Here is a 21,409-nt window from a genome sequence, read left to right on the forward strand (position 1 = left end):
TCCCTAATGCCAAAAGTGTTTCTAGTGGGGTGCCTGGCCAGTGGATGTGTTCACATGGGAGGGCATGTTCCCATTACCCTCTGATGTGTTCAGTGAACGCATGTAGGAAATCATATAAACACATGCATTACAAATTTGCAAAGTTTTTTTTTTTATGTAACCAAAACAAATACCTTTAAAATAACCTGGCTTTGTTGCAATTTAATCTTGAATATATTTTTAAAAAGGTAAAGGTACCCCTGCCCGTACGGGCCAGTCTTGTCCAACTCTAGGGTTGTGCGCCCATCTCACTCTACAGGCCGGGGGCCAGCGCTGGCCAGAGACACTTCCGGGTCATGTGGCCAGCGTGACGAAGCTGCTCTGGCGAGCCGGCAGCAGCGCAGCACACGGAAACGCCGTTTACGTTCCCGCTAGAAAGCGGTACCTATTTATCTACTTGCACTTTAGGGGTGCTTTCGAACTGCTAGGTGGGCAGGAGCTGGGACTGTTTGACGGGAGCTCACCCCGCTGCGGGGATTCGAACCGCCGACCATGCGATCGGCAAGCCCTAGGCGCTGAGGATTTACCCACAGCGCCACCCGCGTCCCTATATTTAAAAAGGGTGTGTCTTTAAATCTAGAGAATTTTTCTTGCCTTCCTTCCCACCCCTAACATTTCAAAATAACATTTCTTATCTTGTAGAGCTGCCAAGTACATGCTATTAACAATCAGAGCTCCATATCTGGAGGGGCAAGCTAGAAAGTGAAGTCCAAGCAGATTTGCCAAACCAAGGCTTGAGCATACATGGGAAACCACTGTTAAGATCTTGTGAAGGGAACTGAAATGACTATCTGGGCTCTGCCTTAGAAAGGATCAAACCCTTACAATTCAGGGAAAATTTAAACACGCCCTGACCTGCCATAATTCAGTCTATTTGGACTAAAAGGGGCAAGAAGCTACGATACATGTGAATTTTCAGAATTGCTGGTTTTTCATGGAGTTTTAATGAGACATTTTACATTTAAGATTACTTTGCCATCGTAAGTCTTCAGGATGGGCCAAGCAGCATATTTAAACAAGATTAGTGTGAACTGGCTGTGTTCTTTTAAATCTTTGTGAGATTTCCCATTGCACCGTTAGCAGATGCTAGTTCAGATCCGCCCCCCTGCAAAATCTCACGCCTTGCTTAAAAGACTGTGACAGGGAGGGCTTCTGGCTGTCCTTACTGCTGGGGAAGTATGTAGCGGGCAGTATGTCTCCCGCTCTGGCCTTTGGTTGGAGTAATTCTACAGTATTGAACACTGCTGCCAGCTAGAGATTGGCTTGCAATGTCCTGTGTACCTAACTGCAGAGCTGGCAGATTTCATACTCTTACTACCTGCTGTTGGAGTTAATGGACTTTTTGGCACGATCCCTTTAGCCCATCTGTTCAGATGTTCTATAACTGAGCTCTTGCCTGGAAGGGCCTCGAGGCTCTGACATCTCAGGGAGGTTGTGCAATGGTTTGTCTTTACCTGCTAGGCAGTGCTGCTTACGTTCCCTGCTCACACCATCTACCAGGGGGGCACGTGGGCGCTGCCCTGTAGCCTCAAGAGACCCCAGTGGAAACAGTACTGGTTGCATTATCACAGGGGCTGCAAGTTTTAAAGGGATTGACCAATTTTTCGTGGGGAGGTTCCCTCCTCCCTTTTAAAAACCTATTTAAACAAAGCAACAAATATTCAAGCATCTGGAAATCCTTTCTTTGCCCTGTGGGAAAAGCAATAGCTGTAACAATAGCTGGAGCCTTTTGGAAGCAGAAAGGTGGTGCAAAATTGGGAGAACCTTAAAGTTTCCTTTTTTATTGAAAAGCATGTTGCCAGTCCTCATGTGTGAGGCTGCTGTGCAGCAAATGCACAGAAGATTCAAACGTAGGTGGAGGCGTGGAGTACTTGCTACTCGTAGCTGCCAGTGCCCACTGACTTCAAATTTTTATTGCTCTTTGCAGTTCTATGCATCCCTGTGGGCTAAAAAATTCTCTTCAATGGAAATTGGGTTTAAGTGCCAGATTCTGTTTAGCCAACAGAGGAGGTACAGCTGTGCAAAGAACAATATAGTAATACACACATCTCTTCTGCCAGTCTAAATAATAATAATTAATAATAATAATAATAATAATAATAATAATTAATAATAATAATAATAATAATAATAATAATAATAATTATAATATATTTATACCCCACCCATCTGGCTGAGTTTCCCCAGCCACTCTGGACCGGCTCCCAATTGAGTGTTAAAAACAGTACAGCATTAAATATTAAAAACTTCCCTAAACAGGGCTGCCTTCAGATGTCTTTTAAAGAGAAAATAGCTGCTTATTTCCTTCAAATCTGAAGGGAGGGTGTTCCACAAGGTGGGCGCCACTACCAAGAAGGCCCTCTGCCTGGTTCCCTGTAGCCTCACTTCTTGCAATGAGGGAACTGCTAGAAGGACCTCTGTGCTGGACCTCAGTGTCCTGGCTGAACGATGGTGGTGGAGATGCTCCTTCGGGTCTACTGGGCCGAGGCCGTTTAGGGCTTTAAAGGTCAGCACCAGCACTTTGAATTGTGCTCGGAAACGTACTGGGAGCCAATAAAGATCTCTCAGAACCGGTGTTATGGTCCCAGCGGCCACTCCCAGTCACCAGTCTAGCTGCCACATTCTTGATTAATTGTAGTTTCCGAGTCACCTTCAAAGGTAGCCCCACGGAGAGCGCATTGCAGTAGTCCAAGTGGGAGATAACTAGTGCACGCACCACTCTGGAGAGGCAGTCTGCGGGCAGGTAGGGTCTTAGCCTGCGTACCAGATGGAGCTGGTAGACAGCTGCCCTGGACACAGAATTAACCTGCTGAATTAGAGCTGAAGGAGACTGTCCACATGAGCCTAGCTGAAGAATGGGCTGCCTTTGTTTGCACTGTAGCCGATCAGATCCCTAAAGCAAAGCTGGTGTAGCAATGGCGCATGGGGGCCTTGGATTAGTGGGCAGTGGAAAGAAATTTCCCAGCATGCCACTCTTAGCACCACAGAAGGTGGAGCAGCAGGTATACAGCAGCCGCTTCTGGAGGCTATATGCTGCCTGACATCTCACGTCCCTAGTCCATCTGAATTAGCACCATCAGTGGCAGCACCTCTCAAATCTGGCTCTAGCGTGCTCAGGCTGCTGTTTTGCCACAGGCTGCTGCGTTAGGCTTGTGCAGCATCATGCAAAGCCTACTCCTGGTTGCACTGAATTCTCCCTACCAAAAGCTGCTGCATTCCTCCTTAAATAGGAAAAAAAAGCAGCTGCGGCAATAAAATCAGGCAAGGAAGGGCAGGCAACCCCTGCCCCCTTGTGGGCAGAAAGGGAATTAGCACCAGGGCAATGCTGCTGTCAAAACGGGCAGGTCTTTCGAACCGGAGCATGCACTGCGGTTCAAATGCCGGACTTGGTTTCCATTCTGCAGCTCGCGTCTGGGGAAGGCGAACAGGTGTGTAAGGGGAGAGGGCTTTTGACGATGGGAGAGAGGAACCCACAGCCAGCCTCTCCCGATAGAAAGAAATCAGATGGCAAAGCAGGGACACCCCCTGTTAACATGTCACAAATCAAGCCAGGTGTATTTTGCAAGCATTCAGGTGCACTGTTATCTGTTTCGCTGCTGTTTTGGTAAGGACTGAGCAAGGATCCGGCAGGAGGCAGAATGTGCACTGGAAGGGGGACCCCCCATATGCAAATAAGCTGGGCAGGGGGTGTCACAAAAGCCACAGCTCATAGTGCTAGTGAGCAAAGGAAGACATTTTTTAGCCAGTTCAGCTTTGTTTCAGGAACTCGTCTCTTTCCCAGTAGTCTCGGCTTAGTTGTCCCCCACCTCTGCCACCCAGGCTGCTTTGTCAAAATGGCAGAGGGTGGGCGGGGGGGGGGAATGTGCTGGTCCCAAAATCTGTGGCTGAGAAACCCTGCCTTAGTTCATCTTTTTGCACCAGGAGCGGGGTTTTCCCCTTTCTCTTTTTTTAAACCCTTTTGTGTCCACCCCTGCGCTAAGCTCTCACACCCTTGGTGTTTTTAACCAAACACAAATAAACAACAAACGTGAAAGGAGAGGGACATATTTCTCCAAACCAGGACCTTCACCTGAGAAACCAAGAGGAAAGGGGATTCTTCCTCGCCGGGGTACGCTCAACAGACTCCCCTTCCCCCCTTTTTAAACGTTAAAAGGCTTTCGCCAGAATCGAGCATTGGGATCAGAAATCCCAATTCCTGCCTTGTCCGTCCGTGCACACGATCTCTCTATCTCTCGCTTACCTCCCCGCTCCCCCCCCCCGTTACACAGATCCATCTGACAGAGACACGTGTTAAGTGCAAATGTAAACATTTCTCGTTATAAATTAAAAAATAAATAAATTACTTGAAAAGTGCAGTGCATGTTGGTGCCAGCAGGAGAGAAATGGAGCAGGTTTCCCCCCCATTCCACCATTGGAATGGGCCACATCTAGAGTGTGTGTGTGTGTTCGTGTGTGTGTCTGTGTGTGTGTGTACACATATATACAGTATGGGAGGGAGGGAGGAAGGAAGGAAGGAAGGACTGTTGGAAGAGAAGAGGGCTTGTTGCGCTCAGGCTTTGGTTGTTACTTTCGGGGAGGGCTATATTGGGGGCAAGGGGAAGGAAAACAACTTATTCCCAAGCTCTGGGTAGGGGGAGGTTTCCGTGCTGACTGTGGCCCAAACATGCATTGAGTCCAGATCAGAAACAGTCTGGCACCTGGAATGTGCCTGGTCCAGCTAAGATGTTTGAGCCTTGCCAGTGCGCTGAGAGCTCCTTGCCGCTTCCTTTGGTAGAAGAACGCACCATTCCCCAGCCCGGGTCTTCTCTCTCTGCCCACAGGCCCATCGCTTACTCCCTGGGCCTGGTTAGAGCTCGTTGGTCCTCAGCCGGGGCCCACAATGTCCAGGACTCATGAGGCAGCAGAACAGAAGGGATTGACTCTGCTTTCTGTGTGTATCGAAGGCCTCTCCTGCTTAGTTGCGGGGCCGACGGCTGCAGGGTTTGCGTGTCCGTTTGTTCCACGTCTCCAGCTGCCCCAAGTGAAAACTGCAAGCCCCGGTGACAGGGAAGGGGCCTTCGACCCCACAACCAGTCCAGAAGAAGGCAGGGATGAGGCGCACTGGCTCTCCTTCCAGAGATTATGAGATATATAGATTTATATAGAGCTTTTATAGATTATTTATATAAATATCTGGGGAGGTGGTCGTGGTGCAGGGAAGGGCCAGGGGTCTGTACAACCCGGGGAAGGAAAAGCCAAACCGGTGCGATCACAAACTGGGCATGTCCTGAAGTCTCTGCATCTCCCCGCTGCCTGAATGGTCCAGTTCGGCACTGTCGCAGTCCGAATCCTCGTAGGCAGCAGCGTCCTGGAAGGAGAGGGAGAGTGTGAGGAAATCGGGGCATGTGGAGAAATAATACCCAATAATATAATAATAATAATAATAATAATTTATTATTTATCCCCAGCCCACCTCGCTGGGTTTCCCCAGCCCCTCTGGGTGGCTCCCAACAAAATACTAAAAACACGATAAAACATCAAACATTAAAAACTCCCCTATACAGGGCTGCCTTCAGAGGTCTTCTAAAAGTCAGATGCAGTGGTATCTCTGGTTACAAATGCTTCTGGTTATGAATGCTTCAGGTTACGATCTCTGCTATCGCGGAGGTAGCTGCTCCTGGTTGCGAACTTTGTTCAGGATGCGAACGGAAATCGTGCGCAGTGGGAGGCCCCATTAGCAAAAGTGTGCCTCAGGATAAGAACGGTTTCAGCTTAAGAACGGCCTCCGGAACGAATTAAGTTTGTAACCAGAGGTACCATTGTAGTTGTTTATTTCCTTGGCATCTGAAGGGCGGATGTCACTACCAAGAAGGCCCTCTGGTTCCCTGTAACTTCGCTTCTTGCAGTGAGGGAACTGCCAGAAGGCCCTCGGTGCTGGATCTCAGTGTCCGGGCTGAACGATGGGGGTGGAGACGCTCCTTCAGGTATACAGGACCGAGGCCGTTTAGGGTTTAAAGGTCAACAACAACACTTTGAATTGTGCTCGGAAACGTACTGGGAGCCAGTGTAGGTCTTTCAAGACCGGTGTTATATGGTGACCACTCCCAGTCACCAGTCCATCTGCCGCATTCTGGATTAATTGTAGTTTCCAAGTCACCTTCAAAGGTAGCCCCACGTGGAACGCATTGCAGTCCAAGTGGGAGATAACTAGAGCATGCACCACCCTGGCGAGACAGTCTGCGGGCATTGTAGGGTCTCAGCCTGTGTACCAGATGGAGCTGGTAGACAGCTGCCCTGGACACAGAATTGACCTGCACCTCCATGGACAGCTGTGAGTGCAAAATGACTCCCAGGCTGCACACCTGGTCATTCAGGGCCACAGTTACCCCATTCAGGACCAGTGAGTCCTCCACACCTGCCCGCCCCCTGTTTCCCCAAAACAGTACTTCTGCCTTGTCAGGATTCAACCTCAATCCATTAGCCGCCATCCATCCTCCAACCGCCTCCAGATACTCACACAGGACCTTTAATGCCTTCACTGGCTCTGACTTAAAAGAGAGGTAGAGCTGGGTATCATCTGCATACCGATGAACACCCAGCATGAGGCCACCTGTGGCCCTGAATTGGGCTGCAAGGAAAAAGCTTTAACCAATGCTCTGCTGGATCAGGCCCGTCCCTCATCCAGCATCCTGTTCTTACAGTGGCCAACGAGATGTCTGAGGAAAGAACGCAAGCAGGACATCATTGCGACAACACTCCCCTCAATCTGGTATTTAGAAGTACAGTGGTGCCTCGCAAGACGAAATTAATTCGTTCCACAAGTTTTTTCGTCTTGCGAGTTTTTCGTCTTGCGAAGCATGGTTTCCCATAGGAATGCATTAAAAATCAATTAATGCGTTCCTATGGAAACCGCCTTCAGACCAGGTCCGGGGACAGTCGGTCCCCCAACCTCTTCTGAAGGTCGGAGGGGGGCGAAAGGCTTTGCTCCCCACCGCCAGCATTTAAAATAGGTCCCCGGAGATTTCCCTATGGGCTTTCTTCTTGCGAAGCAAGCCCATAGGGAAATTCGTCTTGCGGAATGACTCAAAAACGGAAAACTCTTTCGTCTTGCGAGTTTTTCGTTTTGCGAGGCGTTCGTCTTGCGGGGCACCACTGTATACCGCCTCCTGATGGTAGAGATAGAGCATAGCGGTCATAACTAGTAGCCACTGATAGACTTATCCTCCTTGAATGTATTTAATCCTCTTTCAAAATGGCCATCGTTGCCCCTTGTGGACATGAGTTCCACAGCTTAACTATGCCCTGCATGAAGAAGTTTTTGTCTGTCCTAAATCTCCCCACATTCAGCTTCACCGGATGTTCAAACGTTGCTGTGAGAGAGGGAGAAAACCTTTTTCTGCCCACTTCCATCATACCAGTGCATACTCATCATTAAAGCTGGGATGGGGGACCTGGGACCTTCCAGATGCGACTGGACCGTGGCTCCCACTGTCCCTAGTGAGCCCAGGGCTGACGTGATTTGCAGCCCAGCAACCTCGACGCGGGTGGCGCTGTGGGTTAAACCACAGAGCCTAGGGCTTGCCGATCAGAAGGTCGGCGGTTCGAATCCCTGCGACGGGGTGATCGCCCGTTGCTCAGTCCCTGCTCCTGCCCACCTAGCAGTTCGAAAGCACATCAAAGTGCAAGTAGATAAATAGGTACCGCTCTGGCAGGAAGGTAACCGGCGTTTCCATGCGCTGCTCTGGTTCGCCAGAAGTGGCTTAGTCATGCTGGCCACATGACCCGGAAGCTGTACGCCAGCTCCCTCGGCCAGTAAAGCAAGATGAGCGCCGCAACCCCAGAGTTGGCCACAACTGGACCTAATGGCCAGGGGTCCCTTTAACCTCGAGAGGGCAGCAGGATCCTTTAAAGCAAATATTCCACACCCAGAAAAATGAAAAAGCTAATCTTGCATGTGATCCACATTTAGGTTCCTTCTGCTAGGCACAGGGAAGGGCAAAGGGTTTGTCAGGGAGAGGGGTTGAAATCTGGCAATCTCAGTTCTCTTTTTGGTTTGGGAATTTCCCCCCAAAAGGCGGCCCTCCTACGCAGCTTGAAATTTAATAATGTAAAAATAAAATAGTGAGCCAATCCACTCACGAGGCTGAGTTCTGTCCGCTTCCACGTTTGCTGATGGTGCAGTCTTAGCACATTAACAACAGACCAGAAGCCAACAAAACCAGTAGGTGCAGGAACAGGCAATGTTGGGCTGCAGGTAACCTACATTTTGGGCTTTCCTGCACCAGTAAAAGTGACCTCGCAGCCTTCTCAAAGCTCCTGCATTGCCCAGGTTCACCACCAGGGGGAAACCCACAGGCAAAACAAAATCCCGGCAGCTGAAATGGATGCCAGCACCCTGCCATTCTCGCACTGCACCCACCTCTCCAGGGTTCTGCTCGGCACTGAGCTGGCGTTTGACAAGCTGAATGGCCGCCTCCTTTTCGGACAGCCCGTCTGAGTGCCCCAGGATGTCGTCGTCCGAGCGCTCAGCATCCAGGCGTTCGTCTGTGTTGGTGCTGGCCACATCTGGCGTGCCACCGCTGTGGGATGCTGTGGTGCCCTCGCTGGCAGTGCCCTCCTCGCCATCCCCATCGGAGAAGTTCTCGGAGCTGAAAGTGGAAAGCGACTGCCGCTTGCTCATCGCCTGAGGCCACCTGGGTCAGGAGAGAGAAAATATGAAGCCCTCTGGCAACATGGACCCATCTGATGTGTGGCAATGGGGGTGCCAGGCTACTCAACCTCACTGGCCTCCAACTCACCCACTGTGGCTAGGGCCAGATTTAGGTTTGATAAGGTCCTGATCTACTGAAGGTAAAGGTAAAGGGACCCCTGACCATTAGGTCCAGTTGTGGCCGACTCTGGGGTTGCAGTGCTCATCTTGCTTTACTGGCCGAGGGAGCCAGCGTACAGCTTCAGGGTCATGTGGCCAGCATGACTAAGCCGCTTCTGGCGAACCAGAGCAGCGCATGGAAACGCTGTTTACCTTCCCACCGGAGCGGTACCTATTTATCTACTTGCACTTTGACGTGCTTTTGAACTGCTAGGTTGGCAGGAGATTACTGAAGGTAATGGGGCCCTTTATATGTCCAGCCGTCCTTTGTCAACTACAAATTGTCACTGTTTTTTTGTGTTGAATATATGCTACACAGTCATACCTCGGGTTACAGACGCTTCAAGTTGCGCGATTTCAGCTTGTGCACCGCGCTGAACCTAGAAGTACCGGAACGGGTTGCTTCTGGGTTTCGGTGCTTGCACAAAACACTAAATCGCGCTTTGTACATGCGCAGAAGTGCCGAATCTCGACCCGCACATGCGGAGATGCGGCGCTGCAGGTTGTGGACGCTGTGGGTTGTGAACATGCCTCCCGCACGGATCACGTTCGCAACCCGAGCGCCCACTGTCTGATAATTTATGGACCCAATAGGTATCTCAAGCCATTTGCACATAACAAATAGGAGCCTACACAACACAAAACAACAATGCAGGTTTTTGGGTTTTATTTAATCTTATATTTTGGAAATGGACATCCAGGTTTTTTTCCGTTAAATTTTTTTGGGGCCCCCAAGAGAGTGGGGCCCTAAGTTATAGCTTGTTTAGCTTATACGTAAATCTGGCACTGACTGTGGCCCATGGTTAGAGATGGGAGCTGGAGTCCCACAAAATGTGGAGGGTACCATGGTGGCTCCATCTCTGAGCTATGGGATGGCTGCACCTAGGGAATGTGTGTCTGCATTAAGGAATGGTTTTCTGGTTGTCTAAGTGGTTTGTCCGTTGAACAGACTGCCTTGGAAGATGCAGGTCATCCGATTTTAAAACAGACTAATGAGTATTATACATAGGTAAAGGAGGATTTCCTCTACAGTATTCAACTTTTTTGAGGAAAGGTTATAATTGTGTATAAAAGTCAGAATAGAAATTGGTACAGTGGTACCTCATGTTACGTACTTAATCCGTTCCAGAGGTCTGTTCGTAACAGGAAACCACTTGTAACATGAAGTGCGCTTTCGCTAATGGCACCTTCCGCTTCTGTCACACTGCCGGAGCGCAACTTCTGCTCGCAAACTGGGGCAAAGTTCGCAACAAGGGGCATCTAATTCCGGGTTAGCGGACCACGTAAGGGGGACAGTACGTAACGCGAGGTACCACTGCACTTGTTCATGCAATGTGAAGGGAGAAGGGATGAGTGGATTTTGAAATGAAAATTGGAAAAGATATTGTACTTGGGACAGCAACGAGGGGAGGAAATGAATCGATTTACAGTGGTACCTCGGTTTTCGAATGTAACCTGTTCTGGAAGACTGTTCGACTTCCAAAACGTTCAAAAACTGAAGTATGAATTTCCGGAAGCATTTACATCTGGGAAACTCAATATGGAAGCTGCGTGGCATGTTCGGCTTTCGAAAACTGAGTTTTCGGCGTTCGAAAGCCAAAACTATCAATGTCTGAGACGTTTGAAAACCGAGGTGCCACTGTATCTCAGTCACTGACCAGAGTGCCAGAGGGAGGAAAAAAGAAAGAACATATGGAGGTGGAAAGTCAGCTTTTAAATTTGTATTATATTAATTTGTTTTTTGTTAGCTTGGTTATTGCGTTGCAGGGCGTTGGACTAGATGACCCTTAGGGTCCCTTCCAACTCCACAACCTTATGATTCTAAGACTGGCTCCTGGGCCAGAGGTTACCCCATCCCTGAGGTGCACTAATGACACAAAATAAATAAACAACAGGAACCTGCCTGATGAGTCCAAAGCCAGTTGTGTGAAGACATTTTGTTCTCCTGTCCTGAATCAGCTTCATAGTAATGTCTGATCTACTGTTGCACAGAGATTGATTCTATTGTGTGTGGGGGGGGGGGACTCAGGGCTAACCACCCCCATCTTCCACCAGTCGTACTGGGCTAACCCAGGCAAACACTCACCTTTGCCGGAGAGGGAGCTCAACTTCGCTGTCTACCTCGCCTTCCTCCTCCTCCGAGGAGACCCCGCGCTTCTGAGCCGAGAAGAAGAGAGAAAAAAAGGAACTATGTCATGGCTAAAATGAGACTGGAGTAAACAAAACCCACCAACCTCCAAGATTCTTAAAAAAACATATTCCACCATTTTCAGTGCTATTGCAGCAGCTAGACTGGTGACTGGGAGCGGCCGCTGGGACCACATAACACCGGTCCTGAGAGATCTGCATTGGCTCCCAGTACATTTCCGAGCACAATTCAAAGTGTTGGTGCTGACCTTTAAAGCCCTAAACGGCCTCGCCCAGTAGACCCGAAGGAGCGTCTCCACCCGCATCGTTCTGCCCGGATGCTGAGATCCAGCGCTGAGGGCCTTCTGGCAGTTCCCTCACTGCGAGAGGTGAGGTTACGGGGAACCAGACAGAGGGCCTTCTCGGTAGTGGCGCCCACCCTGTGGAACACCCTCCCTTCAGATGTGAAGGAAATAAGCAGCTATCCTATCTTTAAAAGACATCTGAAGGCAGCCCTGTTTAGGGAAGTTTTTAATGTTTAGTGCTGTACTATTTTTAACATTTGATTGGGAGCCGCCCAGAATGGCTGGGGAGACTCAGCCAGACGGGCGGGGTATAAATAAATTATTATTATTATTATTATTATTATTATTGGATTTTGGGGCCGTGATCCAAACAGACATGCAGAAACAGATTTTGAATAGCTGGCTGGCAGTGTTTCGAACCTCTCACCTGTGCATAGCTGTCAACGGTTCCCTTTTTAAAAGGGAAATTCCCTTATTCCAAATAGGATTCCTCGCAAGAAAAGGGAAAAGTTGACAGCTATGCACCTGTGCTTCACAGCCACAGCTCCAGGTGAGGCAGGGCAATCGCATGCACACAGCTCCTACTTAAATGTGTGACTTCCCAGACAAGTAGATAAACGATGTGCAAAAGTCAACTATGGTGGCCATATAGATGGAGAAGGGCTGGATTGAGCAAACAACCCTGTTGCGCGAAATGAATCAACAATCCTTTTTTTAGGGGAAAAGCATCCCCTTCTGTTAGGATTTCATTTTCCCGTTGCTGGGACTCGAATAAAATATTGGGCAGGGGGTAAGCCCCACCCTGCAGAATTGATCACAAAATGTGGTGTATGCACACCATTTGAATAGAAATGCCCACCAATTTTGGAAGGGGGCGAAGAGACCTCAGCCCCTAGGAACTGGCTCCTATGGAGGGAAGAAAGAGCGCCCCCTGTCCGCCCCTACCTGACTCCGGGTGACGGCTGCCCGATACAACATGGCGGCTGGCGTGAGGTGCTGGGATTGCGGTGCGGCCGCTGCTCGGCTGCCCCTGCCCTGCTCCCGCTCGGCTTCCTCTCCCGGCTGCAGCCTGGCCTTCCCTGGGGGGCCCACGGCACCTTGTCGCGAAGAGGGTGACTCGGGGCTGCTGGAGCAGGGGACGGAGGCCGTGTCTTCGCTGGGCGTCTCGCTGCAGGGCTGCTCGGCTGGCGGGGATTCGGGGCCGGCTGCCCCCTTGCGGCCTTCGGCTCCCAGGGTGGTGGAGATGAGGTCGGGGCTGGAAGACGACATCTTGCGTAGCAGCAGGTCGTGCTGGAGCCCCCTGAGGGCCGCGCAGGGCTCTAGGCGCTTGGCTCCCCCCGGATCGGCCAGCTCCCCACAGCTGCCTCGGGTGCTGACCTTGCGGTAGCGCGACTTTGCCCGCCGGCTGCGCCCAGGGGACGGGGGCCCTTTCTGGCACACGGGGATGGCGAACTGGGGCAGGGTGGGGTCCATGATCACCTCCGTCTTCAGAATGTCAGGCCTGTGGAAGAGAACAATTGTGGCATATTAATGATGATGATGATGATGATGATGATATACCCCACCCATCTGGCTGAGTTTCCCCAGCCACTCTGGGCGGCTTCCAATCAAGTGTTAAAAACAGTACAGCATTAAATATTAAAAACTTCCCTAAACAGGGCTGCCTTCAGATGTCTTTTAAAAAGAAGATAGCTGCTTATTTCCTTCACATCTGAAGGGAGGGCGTTCCACAGGGCAGGTGCCACTACCGAGAAGGCCCGCTGTCTGGTTCCATGTAACTTCGCTTCTCGCAATGAGGGAACCACCAGAAGGCCCTCGGCTGAATGATGGGGGTGGAGACGCTCCTTCAGGTATACAGGACCGAGGCCGTTTAGGGCTTTAAAGGGCAACACCAACACATTGAATTATGCTCGGAAACGTACTGGGAGCCAATGTAGGTCTTTCAAGACCCGTGTTATGTGGTCTTGGCAGCCACTCCCAGTCACCAGTCTAGCTGCCGCATTCCGGATTAACTGCAGTTTCCGGGTCACCTTCAAAGGTAGCCCCACGTAGAGCGCATTGCAGTAGTCCAAGCGGGAGATAACTAGAGCATGCACCACTCTGGCGAGACAGTCCGCAGGCAGGTAGGGTCTCAGCCTGCACACCAGATGGAGCTGTTGGACCACAGTTGTTTCAGTTTGACCTTTTACAGCGGCAATGGGGAGCCTCGGCTTTGGGAGTTCAATTCTCCAGCCCTCTCTGTCTGACCCTCAGGGTTCTCTGCAGGCCATACCCCACGCTGGCCCCTCTTTGCATCTCCCTTGGACTCTGATACTGCTGCCTTGCCTGAATGGAGGATGGTGTGTGTGTCTGTGTGCATAAAAACTTACCTCAAGGACCACCTCTCCCCATACAAACTGACCTGGACCCTGAGATCAACATCTGAGGCCCTTTATTGTGTGCCTCCTCCATGTGAGGTCCAGAGGGTGGCGAGGCCTTTTCTGTAGTGGCTCCCAGTTTTGTGGAATGCTCTCCCCAGGGTGGCTTGCCTGGCGCCTTCATTGCATATACAGTGGAATGTCGGCTGTCAAGCATTTCTGTTGACGCATGTTTCGGCTTTCGACACCAAAAACCTGGAAGTAACTGCTTCGGTTTTTGAACAATTTTTGGAAGCCGAACGTGCAACATGTCTTCCGTTTGAGTTTCCCTATTATTTTGAGGCTTCTGCTTTCAGTTTTCAAACGTTGTGGAAGTCCAACGGTCTCCCGGAACGGATTAAATGAGGTTCCACTGTATTTAGATGCCAGGTAAAAACATTCCTCTTCAACCAGGCCTTGGGCTGATTAATATTCTACAACCTTTTAAAATGTGTCTGTGGGAAGGGGTGGGTTATTGTTTTGCTGTTTTGTTTTACTTATTTTTATGTCTTTATCCTGTTTTATACTCTGCGAACTGAAGGGTGATCTATAAATCTAATGCCCAACTATGGCATGTGGCCCCAGAAAGTTGCCTGGAAGGGAATCAGGCCTTTGGGGTGAAAAAATGTTTTCGACACTGTCAGCATCCCCTGTTGGGTCTTGTTTTGTTGTTCCTGGTTTGCTTTATTGATTTTCATGCTCTTTTACTGTCACTGATGTCATATTCCTCCAATTATTTTTACTGATTTTATATGCTACCTTTCCTTTCGGGAAGATACCAAGACCATTTGCAAGCAAATAAAAGCTAGCAAACAAAGGAACAAATATAAAACCGATTATAAAAATATATAGCTACTCCTAATTAGAATACATAGTGAAACAGTTTCATCAAAACATCTGTAATTTTAAGCTGTATTTTAAGCCATATTTTAATTAACTGTTTGTTTGTTGTTTGTTGTTGTTTTCTATTACGTTATATTGTCATTTATATTTGGTGTTAGCCGCCCTGAGCCTGGCCCTGGCCATGTAGGGTGGTGTATAAATTAAAATTTATTATTATTAATAATAGTAATAATCATAATTAAGAACTATAATAAACAAGCCCATGAACCAGCATAATTGTTAAAACAGTTAAAAGAAGAATTAAAGCGGGAGGTTCAAGTCAGGAGATCAGGGGAATGCTTGCTAAACAGGCGTGTCTTCAAGAACCGGCGGAATGCCAATACTGATGAGGCCTCTCACATTTCATATTTCCACAACAATGGTGCCACTAGAGAAAAAGCCCGCCAAGCCGATAGTTATCAGGTTGTAGCAAAATAACCAGTTCCATTTGTTGAGCTTAATGCACTGTAGCCGTGCTTCCTGGTCACTGGAAATTATTTCCTGCCTTCATTTGTGTTTTGAGATTCCACCAAATACTGACCATAAATTGCTTGTTTGGAAATCGTAAGGGCTATAAGCTTGGTTTTATTTTTGGCAAACAACAAAAAGCAAGGACTTTCAGGTTCCTAGATTCTTCACCAGATGCCAGTCACATTTCGAGATCTGTTATTGCATGCAACTGACATTGTAAAAAGCCCTTTGCATCAGGGCTTATTTTGAGGCCCTGCATTTTAGGAGGTTGCGCTGGAAAACCTTAAACACCATTAAGTGTACCCTATTCAAACATATGTATGTGTACAGATATGTAGATGAAGAGACAGATTCTGAGCCCAGGAAAGCTGAATTCTGCAAGCTGAATAAATTATGCAAACTAAGCAAATATGCCTAATTTATTCTTCATTCTAAAAATACTATACATAATGTACGGACATGTGGAGGAAGCCAGGAGCTATGCAACAGAAGCCACAACCACAGCAAAGCTTATTAAGCCATTCCTCTGACTTCTGAGATTGGACAAGGCATTGCCTACATGGGTTCAAATGCATCTCTGTAACGATGAGGGCTAGAAGCTTGCTTGTTTTAAAGAAAAAAAAGGAAGGAAGTTGAGATTCTTAGGGAGCTGAGTTGTGAACTGTACTCTACATCTGCACTCCCACAAAATCATGCCACACAACACTGAAAGCGACAGAGACTCTTCATCATTCGCTCTCTCCTTGGCAGGCCTTTTCCCGGTCGCTTCTCACCTCTTGCTGTGCGGAGAGAGTTTCTGAGGCACATTCCTCTTCTTGATCAGCTTTTCCACGGTGTTGCCATGCAGGAGGCTGCGTGAAGGGTGGTGCTTAAAGAGCCCAGGGTACTTCTTCTCCAGGGCTTGCTCCCGCCTACGGATGGAGATGGAAAAAATTGAGAACGGATGAGGACGGACTGCGCAGACACCTGACCGCTGGGTGGCATGGATTCTTCGGAGGGCAGGAAGGCAAAATACAATTATTGTAAATGGTTGTGCAATTAAAATACATCAATTGCAGCAACCAATGATGCCCCAACTAAACACACATGCATACACATACGTTATCCAAATTTACAGGGAAGTTGTTACAGGGTTCCCTGGGACACAGGAAAATAGGAAGCTGCCTGACCAATTGTCCATGTATCTCTGAATTTTCTACTGAGGTTGAATCATGACATGACAGAAATACTGTTTCTGGGGGATGAGGCGGGTGGGTGTGGAGGACACTCTGGTCCTGAATGGGGTAACTGTGCCCCTGAAGGACCAGGTGTGCAGCCCGGGAGTCATTTTGGACTCACAGCTGTCCATGGAGGCGCAGGTCAATTCTGTGTCCAGGGCAGCTGTCTACCAGCTCCATCTGGTACACAGGCTGAGACCCTACCTGCCTGTGAACTGTCTCGCCAGAGTGGTGCATGCTCTGGTTATCTCTCGCTTGGACGACTGCAATGCGCTCTACCTTTGAAGCTGGCCTGGAAACTACAACTAATCCAGAATGCAGCAGCTAGACTGGTGACTGGGAGTGGCCGCCGAGACCATATAACACCGGTCTTAAAAGACCTACATTGGCTCCCAGTACGTTTCCAAGCACAATTCAAAGTGTTGGTGCTGACCTTTAAAGCCCTAAATGGCCTCAGCACAGTATACCTGAAGGAACATCTCCACTCCCATCTTGTAACCCGGACACTGAGGTCCAGCGCCGAGGGCCTTCTGGCAGTTCCCTCACTGTGGGAAGCGAGGTTACAGGGAACCAGGCAGAGGGCCTTCTCAGTAGTGGCGCCTGCTCTGTGGAATGCCCTCCCATCAGATGTCAAGGAAATAAACAACTATCTGACTTTTAGAAGACATTGGAAGGCAGCCCTGTATAGGGAAAGTTTTTAACGCTTGACATTTTATCACATTATTATTATTATTATTATTATTATTATTATTATTCAGTTGGCATTTGCCCAGAGTGGCTGGGGAAACCCGGCCAGATAGGTGGGGTATAAAGAATAAATAATTATAATTATAATTGTTACAGGGACACAGGGATTGTTACAGGGATTGTTCCCTGGGACGCTGGGAAATAATGAGTTGCCTTGTACCTTGTACCCAGTCTGACCAATGGTCCATGTATCTCACTATTGTCTGCAATGACTTGCAGGGGCCCGACCAGGGTTCCAAACAGGGGTCTCTCCTGGTTCTGCCTGGAAATGCCAGGAATCAAACCGGGGACATCTGGATGTCGGGGACAGGGTAGATGCCCCTAGCCATTGAGCTATGGCCCTTCTCAATTGGCTTTGCCCTGGCTCACACCTCATCCTCTTCCTGTATAGCCTCAAATGCTGCTGTGGGAATCATTGGGCTTATGAAGGGGAAAACCCGTCATGCTTCTCAGATCCACAGATTGGATAATGCTGCCGTCCTTCCTGGTCCAAGCTCTCTGGCATAGCAAGCCAGAAAAAGCTTGCCACCTAGAAGTCAGGAGCAGCCAGAGGCATCAGGATCCTTCCCCACTTCCTTTAGGGAAACCTGGACAAAAAAATTGGTAAAAACCAGTTGCAATGTCTAGCACCCCTTGCAGTAGGATCCACCAGATGTTTCTGGGACTGCAGCTCCCATTGTCCACTGGGCCCTGCCGGCTGGGGCTGATGGGAGTCCAACAGCACCCAGCAGGCCCCAGGTTTCCCTGTCCTGTTTTTGAGTTTCCGCCTTCTCACCTGAGCAGCTCCTTCTCCTTCAGCTCCAGCTGTAGCATGAGGGAGTTGAGCTCCATGTACAGGTTGTTGGCTCGCTCAAGCTTGCGCTCATAATGCTCCCGGATGTCCAAAGCATGCCTGGGGAGGGAGAGGAAAACAGCTATCAGGGATCCTATATGAACCGGCCTCGGGAGTCGTGTCTGAGCTCTGCTGCAGAGGGGGTACTTTTCAGAATTGGCAGCAGTGGAGAATCCGCGACCAGAAAGAAGAGGAACACCAAGAAGATTGGAAGAAATTTAAAGACAATTTGAATAAATACTGTAATATTAAAGATATGTAACCACTTGAAAGAAACAATTAGGCCTAGGATTAAAATTGAATTAAATTTATAAATAAGAAAATGTATGATAAGGAAAGCTATGTAATATGATTAGGACTGTGATATGGTCTTTTGAAACACTGATATTGGAAACTGCTACATATAATTACTAAGAAATTCAGATGGAAGAGATTCGAGGAAGTCAAATACTATGTTTATGAAGATGGATGGTACTTAATTTTAATTAATTAAGTGGTAATATGTAGTATGTATCTTTCTTCTTTTTTCTCTTTTTCTCCTATTTTTTGTTTGTCTTTATTATTGTTAATCTCTTCTTTTTTATTATGGTTATCTACTGAAAATAATATTATTTGAAAAAAAAGAATTGGTAGCAGTGACCCAAATGGCAAGGGGCACTGTCTCACTAATGCTGTCTGCTACGGGAGTGGATATACATGTTAAGAATAATAGTTTAAATCACACAAAAATGGAAAATGTGTATGTATTAAAAGTAAAGGGACCCCTGACCATTAGGTCCAGTCGTGACTGACTCTAAGGTTGCGGCGCTCATCTTGCTTTATTGGCCAAGGGAGCCGGCGTACAGCTTCTAGGTCATGTGGCCAACATGACTAAGCTGCTTCTGGTGAACCAGAGCAGCGCATGGAAAACACCATTTACCTTCCCGCCAGAGCGGTACCTATTTATCTACTTGCACTCTGACATGCTTTCGAACTGCTAGGTTGGCAGGACCAGGGACCGAGCAATGGGAGCTCACCCTGTCTCGGGGATTTGAACCGCCGACCTTCTGATTGGCAAGTCCTAGGCTCTGTGGTTTAACCCACAGCGCCACCCGCGTCCCTGTGTATGTATTAAGGAAGATTTAAAATGGAAAATGGATAAATGTGTGTTGCTAAAACGGGGGGTTTTCCACAAGTGTTTTTCTAAAGGACTCTGAGCTCTTGCAGAGGTAATGATGAACTGTCCTCTGAAGAAGAGAAGAAGAGTTTGGATTTGATATCCCGCCTTTCACTCCCCTTCAGGAGTCTCAAAGCGGCTCACATTCTCCTTTCCCTTCCTCCCCCACAACAAACACTCTGTGAGGTGAGTGGGGCTGAGAGACTTCGGAGAAGTGTGACTGGCCCAAGGTCACCCAGCAGCTGCATGTGGAGGAGCGGAGACGCGAACCCGGTTACCCAGGATTACGAGACTACCGCTCTTAACCACTACACCACACTGGCTCTCTGGTAGCTAACATGTGAGGGTTGTAACCTGGGATCTTGTGAGGAGGGAGCAGCTTCCAGTCTTTGCCTCCCAAACTCAGTGGAATGAAGATGCAAAGTGGGTTGTCTCTCTGAACGCTACAGGGAAAACAATAAGTAAATGGGTCTCCTGAAGGGAGAGCAAACAGACTGGAGGCTGGAAAGCAGGTCGGAGAGAGAGAGATAGAGAGAGAAAGAGAGAGACCTTTGTTTATAGATCAGTTTGGATTATTTCATATTTTGTAAGATACTGTATGGATATTTTTGATGCTTTAATTCTGTTTTGAAGAAAGTCCTGCCAGTAAAAGTGTGAATTGCCTGGGCGATGTTTCCTTTCCAAAGGAGTCAGTTCGTATGCTTCCAGTCGCTTCAAACTGCTCAATATTTAATATCTGCAGCAATATAGAATATGTGCCACACTATTTATAAGCACTTGGTCCTAACAGGGGCAGTTGGGGCTCATCAGCCTGGGAAGCTGGCTCATCTAGGAGAAGGAAAACTCTGATCCTAAACCTCCACTGCTTTGCAGGAGAAGAAAAGGCTAAGACGTAAACCCTACAAAAATCTGTAGTGGAGCCCTAAGACAGTTGAATGGCACCTTGTACGCCTTCTTCCAGCAACTCCTGCAGCCCAGCTGGTGCCCAATGTTTTGCTGTTTTCCTTTGGACCACATCAGTGAGGCCCAGGCCCACCCCCAGAGGCACACTCCATTGTCTCTTGAGACAGATGCCGCCGCTGCCACTGCCACCAAGCTCTTGACAACAAGGAGGGAACCTTTTCAACCGTATCATTCCTTCTCCTATATCCATCACCTTACCTGAGTTCTTCTCGTCGCCGGTGGATCAGCTCCTCCTCCAAGCGGTGCAGACATGTCCCCTCTGACTTGATCTTTTCAAAATGCAGCTTCACTTCCTCCCTCCATTCAGCCTGCAGGGGAAAGAAGAGGAGACATAGATAAGCTTCTCTCCTGGATTCCGAACATACACAGCTGAAAATAATGGAAAACAAGAAGCGACACGGCTTTGGTCTTCTGGCAGAGTTCAAATGCCTGAACAAGGAAACACTGCACTGTGTCCATGGGCAGAAAATAGGAACATGCATGCAACCCCCCCATGCCCCCCCCTGCATGCCACTGGTTTCAGACGCATTGGCAAGGAGGGCTGCAATGCGTTTGTGTTGGTGCTGGACAGTCCTAGAATGTATTGTCTGATGGTCTTGCTGCCAGGTGTACTGAAACCAAAAGTGGCTCACCAGGTCTACTCTATGCAACCTTAATATGTGATCTTCAAATATCTCAAGGGCTGTCCCATGGAAGATGCAGCAAGCTTGTTTTCTCCTGCTCTGGAGGGTAGGACTCGAACTAATGGCTTCAAGTTACAAGAAAGCAGATTCCGACTAAACATCGGGAGGAACTTTTTGACAGTAAGAGCTGTTCGACAGTGGAACGGTCTCCCTCTAGAGGTTGTGGACTCTCCTTGGGGGTTTTAAGCAGAGGCTGGATGGCTAAAGGTCTTGCTCTGCTTGAACCACATCAGTGAGGCTGTGGGGTCTTTTCATCTGGGCATCCCAAGACCTCCACACATATTGCCCAGGCTTGTGCCCCAAGAGGTATCTCTGGTGCTACTAATGCAGCAATTTGGCACACTCCATTGCCTCTCGAGACAGACAGATATGCCCACAAGAATGGTGTAATGCAGGATGAAAGGTGATATAGACATTTAATAAATAAATGAATAAACTGTTGGGATCTTCCGTTCCACCTTAAGGGCAGACGTGTGGAATTGTTGTATGTCACGTGTCTGTTTACACTCCAGCACAGCTTGCTGGGAACTTCAGTTTGTGTATAGCTTTCGCTTTGGACACAAAGGGGATCAGACATGTTTTCCTTTTGTCCTGCTGTATGCTGAATAAACTGCTTCTCAACATGCTCACACAACTTCTCCTGCCACTTCTCTTGCGCTACGTTGACTCTGCTGGGTAGCGTGCCCTAGCTTCTCAATAACCTTCCAAGGCCTGCATGCTAAGATCAATTTTACCTTGGTCCA

The 21,409-nt window shown here is 48.6% G+C and overlaps 1 protein-coding gene across 1 annotated transcript in view; it reads right to left on the reverse strand.

Moving 5' to 3' along the window:
* Positions 1-5,170: 5,170 nt before the first annotated feature.
* Positions 5,171-21,409, reverse strand: part of MAP3K12 (mitogen-activated protein kinase kinase kinase 12) — a 107,777-nt gene continuing 91,538 nt past the window's right edge. The window contains exons 8-14 of the mRNA XM_083728834.1: positions 20,182-20,291; positions 17,808-17,924; positions 15,842-15,979; positions 12,265-12,820; positions 10,974-11,044; positions 8,438-8,711; positions 5,171-5,386 (exon numbers count right to left, since the gene is read on the reverse strand). Coding sequence (XP_083584960.1) covers positions 5,288-5,386; positions 8,438-8,711; positions 10,974-11,044; positions 12,265-12,820; positions 15,842-15,979; positions 17,808-17,924; positions 20,182-20,291 — 1,365 coding nt within the window. The 3' untranslated portion in view covers positions 5,171-5,287. The remainder of the gene's footprint in view (positions 5,387-8,437; positions 8,712-10,973; positions 11,045-12,264; positions 12,821-15,841; positions 15,980-17,807; positions 17,925-20,181; positions 20,292-21,409) is intronic.

Source organism: Podarcis gaigeae (assembly GCF_964106915.1).
Source record: "Podarcis gaigeae genome assembly, chromosome: 2".
NCBI classification, from domain to species: Eukaryota; Metazoa; Chordata; class Lepidosauria; order Squamata; family Lacertidae; genus Podarcis; species Podarcis gaigeae.